The sequence below is a fragment of the Poecilia reticulata genome, linkage group LG20, assembly GCF_000633615.1.
Source record: "Poecilia reticulata strain Guanapo linkage group LG20, Guppy_female_1.0+MT, whole genome shotgun sequence".
Classification (NCBI taxonomy): domain Eukaryota; kingdom Metazoa; phylum Chordata; class Actinopteri; order Cyprinodontiformes; family Poeciliidae; genus Poecilia; species Poecilia reticulata.
In genome coordinates this window covers 23,751,943-23,758,766 of record NC_024350.1, presented here as the reverse complement: position 1 = coordinate 23,758,766, position 6,824 = coordinate 23,751,943, and the positions used below count along the sequence as shown (strand labels likewise).

Genomic DNA, 6,824 nt, shown 5'->3' with positions numbered 1-6,824 from the left:
ATCTGTTGTCTTTACAGAAGAGGAAGTTTGCACCCATGGGAAATCATCACTCTTCCTTTATCTTTGTTAATCTTAGAAAGCTTTATTTCATTTTTTTTAGTTTATAAACTCCCCACTGCAGCCTTCAGGGTAACATGTGTTGGACACATTCAACTGTTTCTTGTGTAAAAAGATCAACTTTTTACACAAGTTGATCTTTACTCTTCACCCTCCTTTTTAACAACAAAATAACAAACTGTTTATGACAGAGGGAGATAACGGATGCTATGAAAAGGACACACTGTGACACCAGTTATGATAGGTCTTGTCCTTCCCTGTTATACGGCTGAGACTTTACTCCGTTTGTTATTTGAGAGCCATAGGACAGATAAAAAAAGTCAAATAGATTCAACTTTTTTTTTGTTGTATTTTTAATACTTTTTCTGACAAACTTTTCCTCCTGTGGATTTTAACCCCCTCACATTCACCATGGTAAACCACAACCCACCCAGGATTATACTGATGCTTGTCGGATTGTTTGCCTTATTTCCTGCAATTACTTTAAACTTTCTTTCTGGCTTTGGAGATCAATCAGGTGAATATTTTTTTTGTTTGTTTGTTTTACGTGAATCCAGTCATCTCAAGGATTTAAAAAAAAAAGGATCCTCCAGAATAAATAGGTAACTCTCAATGCAGGTGTCTTCAGGCAGCGTACAGAAGATGTCGCACTCAAGTACAAGACATCTGTGACTCCTGCTCAGTGGACGTTTTTCGTGTGGGATTTTGTTCACTTTTGGTTTTTTGCCATGTTTGTGTACTTTTTGGCTGGACTTTGTAGAAGGTAAGCACTTTTTTAAAAAAAATGTATTTATTCAGTACTTACAACACAAACTCATTGGCGTAAAACCACATGCTCAGTTTTCAACACTTTCGAGTTATAGACGTAAAGGTTCTACAGCTTTTTCACAGAAGGAGTATTTCTTTCTGTTTTAATGCTTTACATTACCCTTCTGTCCTGTCACATGTGGGAAATCAGACTTTCTTGTACCGAGTCAATTTACTTCTCCCCTGGTACACTCATTCTCTCTTTACACCTTCCAGATTGCTCAAACATCGTAGGAAAAGACCGATTATTTCCCCACAGGCTCCTTCTGTTTGTCGACATGTGCTTAGTATCTTACTGTATTATCTCTGCCCAGTGCAGGAGTACATATGAGTGGATGTACGCCACACCTGCAGTGTTGCCTTATGGGTTTCATGTCAGCGTCATCACATACCTTAGCTTGAACATCACCTGGCTCTTTCTGTATGACAGAGAGTAAGTATGCCAACTCGCACCAACCATCAGGTTCCTCCTGTTGTCACCTCTTTTGATTCATATGGACGCTATATTTCTCTGTGTCCAGAATGCTGCTCCCAGTGCTCATAACCTCAGCTCTAATGACGCTAACTGATTACATGATGCTATTTTTCTCCTGCCATGGGCTAAAGATTTACGGTGCCTGGTTGAGCAAACATCGCAACGCAGACCTCTGGATGTTCAGGATATTGGTAAAACTATAAATATAGGGCAACATTCCTGGGCGACTTTTTATTTGGTCTTTGCAACATACTTACTATGACAGGTATGACTAAAAGCTTGTAAAATCACATACTGAAGCCAGCTTTGATAAGCAGTTGTAAAAAAAAAAAAAACACATAAATTTTTATGCTGAAAATCATTAAGATGAATTGTAACTTCCTCTTACTTTTTACTTCCCTGTTTTCTGTTTTTATCTTGTTTTTATCTGCCGAACTCACCCATCAAAGTCAATGGGTGGGGCTGACACCGATTTGTCGGACTTTCTATATTTAGAAAATTGTTGTATTGGAGGATTTTTTTTTTTTTTACAATTATTAGACAACATAGAAGCAGCAGATTGTGAGCTAGTGAGACAACATAGTTTACGTATGTGTTCTATCTGATGCCACCAAAACGCAAACAACTGTTCATAAGCAAGTAACTGGAAGAGTGTCTAAATAAATTAATCAAAAACACACATCTTTGCAGCATTTTACTAACTGGTTTTTGGTTCACTCGAGCTGTCTCTCATTGTGTCAAAACAGGTGCAAAATGGAGTGGCGGTGTATGCCACTTGGGGGACACTCTCCACTTTGCTGAACCTGACAATCTACTTGCAGCATCAGACGGAAGCATCTCGATATCACTGCACAATGTTGTCACTGCTGCTGCTCCTGATGGAGCTGTTAGTGTGGTGAGTCTGACTCCCAGCTGCCTTACGCAGTTTAACTGCTGCTGTTGCTTGTAAGACAGGAAAGAGCAAAGGAAAAAAAAAAACAAGCCTTTTTTTGTCTACTGCTGCTTTCAGGTTTCTGTTGGAGAACTTCTATCTTGACGAGCACATGCGCTACACTGCGGCCATCTACCCTGTAGTTATCCTGTGGCTGACAGGCATCCTGGACAACAATGCATCTCCTGTAACCAATTTGTACATCCTTGAAGGTAAAATTTCAAGCGTGCATCAATATTGAAAAGATGAAACAGATAAAACGTCATTTTGCATGTATGGTTAATTGTGGGCAGGTTGTGTTTTTCTTTTTTAAGAAATAATTTTATTATTGAACAACTGCAGTGCTTCCAGTAATGCCTAAATGTTAATGAACCTCAAACACGGGTACTCAAGAGAGTACAAGTGAGGTGACGAAAATATATGTGTGGACAATTAGTGGGAAAATATTAAAGTTATTATACAGCTAAATGAAATAGGAAAAAAAAAGGTCTCACCTCACTGTAAATCTGCTGTTTATGAAGGGTCTATAAGTTCCAAGATCATGTATAGTTGAGTACTTGATTTCTGTCTCACTCTGCAGTTTTGATCCTGGTGATTGCCTGTGTCCTGCTTGTGGTTCGCATCATCCTGGTGGGATGGAGGCATCACAAACAACCGCTTTACATGGACAATGAACTCAGTCTGACTCCAGTGGAAATATCGTTGTCACAACCCAATCTTTTCCTTTGAATACCTTCCTGTAATGATGGTAAAATATTACATCTACATAGAGAGAAAGATTTTTACATCATGAATGCTTAGGATGGCATTCCACTTTCTTAAGAAAACTTGAGACAACATGCATACCTCGGACTGCTGGAGATAGACACCATGTCTCCCCACAAAACTGAAAGAATAAGCAGATTTGGACAATGACAATGTTTTTTTGTTCATGGAACATAATATATTCATATTCTTGAATGTTTCATTTTACCCACAGATTGCATTAACATTGTTAATAAAGAACAGGTGGAAATCACTGAACTTGCTTAGGAAAATCTCTGAAGATAAAATCCAGATAACAAATATAGTTTTGTAATGATTTAATCACCGGAGGAAGCATGCACTGTGTCATTACACTCCATGTTGGTTCAGAACTTCTGTAAACAAAGAATGACATGTAGGTTTAAAGTCCAGAACCTGACGTGCTTCACTGACAGCTGAGAGCAAGCCATATTTTATAAGCTCATAGAAGACATACATGAGTGAAAAGAGGCAGCTAATGATTTTAACACCATTATACTTTATTCCTGCTGGGAGTTAAATGTACGGCTAAGAGAACAGTAAATTGTAAGAGGTGTAATAAATGTTTAATTCAAAATAACTATATTTTTTCTCCTTGGAGAAATTCTATTTATGGGTCAAATAGCTGGACTCAATAACCAAGCTGTTTGCAACATGTCATGGAAAAGTAATCAGAGCAAGGTCATAAAATTTCTCAGCAAAAGCCAAGTTTCAAAGTCCCACGAACAAGATAATAGTACTAATGCGTTGTCTTCAGAATCTCCCTGCTGCAGTCGGTCAGTATATCACAACGTACAACGACTTCCATCATGTTTCCCCGGATTGAAAATACTGGTTCCTATTTGGCGATGCACGCTGGCAGCGTCGTTCTTGCAATCATCACTCAAGTAATCTCAGAAGTCTTTTTTTACCTGGCGAAGGAAGACAAAGTGCCCAACGGTGAGTGATACATCATGCACGCATATTTCAGTCATGGAGTTAAAACTCACAGATTGTAGGAATCAAAGAAACGCTGTTGTCTTCTCACGCAACTTTTGATACTAGCGTTTTTTGCGAGATCGTGAGTACACGCAGATTAGTGATCATTAGCTTTTGGGTCCTCAGCTGTTTTTCAGACTTCATCCTGGAATGTGTCCGAGACTTTCTCCCTAGAGTTGACTATGGACTCGTGGTCTGAGAACTTCTGGATCTGGATTGACCTGTGGTCTAAATTGTGGCTTGTTTATGCAGCTGTGAGCCTCTTCAGAAGGTACATCTGCGGTGCAAGAATAAAGGTTGTTTTTGCCTGAATTTCTGATCTTGACATTGCTCTCCTGTCTATAGAAATGTACTCGGCCCCCAGTCGTGCAATCCTGAAATCCACCCTCCCAAATTCTTTCTGATGTGGGCCATCTTAAATATTATAAGAGTGTGTAGCATGCCTATGTGGGATAGACAGTAAGTTGTATGCAACACTGTAGATTGAACAAGTAAACAATTTACGCCAGTAAATTAAAGCTATTTCTGCTTTCTACAGCTATATCCTACCGGCAGTGTTGTCTAGGTGGATTTTACCGCTTCACAGCTTCTACATGCTTTTCCTCTCCTACTCCAACCTGAACAAGCACGAAGCCTGGCTGGCAATCAACAACCCCGGTGTGATTCCATGGACACATTATCTGGTGATGAGACTGTGATTGCTTTTGCAGTGTTACAGTGCCTTACAGTAACCGCAATAACCATTGAACTTTTTCACATTTTGTCATGTTATAAGCAAACATTTGGATGTATTTTATTGGGTTTTTAGGCAGTAGACCAACACAAAATGGTGCCTAATTGTGAAATGGAGGAAAAAGAAATGGAGGAAAAACATGAATGCTTTCTTTTTCTTTACAAGTATTTGAATAGTGTGGTATGAACTCAGAGCCTCTGAGTCAGTACGTAAGAAGAAGAATCTTTCACTACAATTACAGCCACAAGTCTTTTGTGTTATTTTTTTTCCTAACAAAAATAGGTTTTCTTTGTTAATGACCAGGAGTGTGGCCTGGGTGCCACTTCCAGCCCTTCGATTGTTTTCTATGGCTTCTGACTACTGTTCATGAATAGTTCCAATTTCACACCCCAACTTTACACAGTTTTTACTCTAAATCACACTAGTTAAATACAGCAGGAGTTTTCAAAGGAGAAGTTCTTATTGCTCACAACAGAAAGAAAAATATCCACTTATACACTTTTCTATTGATGTGGTAAAGTCTCAGTCTTTTTACGTTTTCGATCTGTGACTTAGAGACCTTTTTGCTCACTTAAGACACATTTTTATTGATTCAATCAATCAAGTCAGTCAATAAAGTTCAATTGTATAGCACATTTCGGCAACAAGGCAGTTCCAAGTGCTTTACATCATAAAAAACACAAAAATCAACAATCGAAACATTATATTTTGCCACGTGCTGTAATTACACTTAGTCTAGATTTAAAGGAACACCGTTTTTCAGCTGTTTTACTATTTTCATTCAAAGTGTGAATGAACTTTAGTTGAAGGTATCAGAGTAAAGGGGTTGAAAATAAATGCAGGTCACACTTTTAAAATGTTTAATAGAAAAAAAACTGATAAAGGCAGTGATAGTTTTCCTTTGTCACCAATTATGCACTATGTTGTGGTCTATCGGAGTATAAATCTGGTTAAAATATACTAAAGTTTGTGTTTGTATTTGTGAAGCATTCAAAAGTTTGCGAGGTATACATAATTTTGTGAAGTGTTGAAGGAAGTGAAAATTATCAACGTTCAAATCCCTCTTTTTTTTCTTTAGACACAGAATGGATTAGCTGTGTTTGCCTGGTGGTCTCTCTTTCATTCTGTGGTGGGCTTCGGCATAGTGCTTAAATATCATGCCGGCGTGCAGGACCGAGTGGCCAGCGCCACTGTCCTTTTCATCATCTCCGTGTTCATTTTTACATGGTAAGCGCAGAAATTCAGAACGTGCATTTTGCTCGGGGACGTGAAACTAAAAGAATAAGAAACTGACCATGTTTGTTGCTGAACTCACACAGGTTCACCCTGCAGAACTTCTTCTTGATCAAGTACATGCGGCACACATTCAGCATTTATGCCGTCCTCATTCTGGGACTGGGTGCGATGTTCACCAGCAGCTACCGTGTCCAGGATTTCTCCATAAACACCGCCGTCTGTGGTAAGTTGAGAGAGCGTGATGGATTATCCTGACAGACCACTTCATCGCGGAGTTTCACACTGAGCATTTTTGCACCTTCAGGAGTCCTTATGCTTCTGACAACCATCATGAGCTTCATCCATCTGATCTCTGCGTGTCTGGAGAAGTCCCACAAGCCTGTTGCTGCAAAACTGAGACTTGAAGGCTGTGAGACCGTGTGCAAACCGGAAGGGAACATTAAACACAAACTAGAGAGCTGAGTTGAATTGCAAACAAAGAGACTCATCATTTGACCAATAGATTTATTTTCAAACTACAGGATAATTAAATCCATCGCGTGTCTGACCTCATTCGCTGAAATTTTTTCAAGTGTGTGGTTTACATCATTCACCAAAAGGTGGCAGCAAACGCTTAGATTAATGTTGAGAAATTTCAACTGGAGCTGCACCAGGAGATGGCACAATGACGCAAGCCTTGCATTTAATGCTAATGAAGGAAAACAGTTTTAAAATGAGAAGAATCAACAGTGGCCTACTACAGATGTTAATTTTATTAACCTTTGTGGCTGGAATTGTGCTGCATTCTAAACTCTCAAAGTAACTGAGTGAAGCTTGAAAACACA

The 6,824-nt window shown here is 39.1% G+C and overlaps 2 protein-coding genes across 2 annotated transcripts; both read left to right on the top strand.

Annotated features, from left to right (window-relative positions):
• The first annotated feature begins 331 nt into the window (after positions 1-331).
• LOC108165700 (uncharacterized) lies at positions 332-3,288 on the top strand. Its single transcript, XM_017301839.1, has 7 exons — positions 332-574; positions 676-820; positions 1,184-1,297; positions 1,386-1,530; positions 2,086-2,234; positions 2,349-2,482; positions 2,851-3,288. Exons 1-7 carry the CDS (start codon positions 469-471, stop codon positions 2,997-2,999), a joined length of 942 nt encoding a protein of 313 aa, XP_017157328.1. The 5' UTR covers positions 332-468; the 3' UTR covers positions 3,000-3,288.
• Positions 3,289-3,843: 555 nt separating this feature from the next.
• Positions 3,844-6,806, top strand: LOC103456906 (uncharacterized). Its single transcript, XM_017301838.1, has 7 exons — positions 3,844-3,992; positions 4,158-4,302; positions 4,377-4,490; positions 4,570-4,714; positions 5,843-5,991; positions 6,084-6,223; positions 6,305-6,806. The coding sequence occupies exons 1-7, from the start codon at positions 3,863-3,865 to the stop codon at positions 6,460-6,462; spliced, it is 981 nt and encodes a 326-aa protein (XP_017157327.1). The 5' UTR covers positions 3,844-3,862; the 3' UTR covers positions 6,463-6,806.
• Positions 6,807-6,824: the final 18 nt, after the last annotated feature.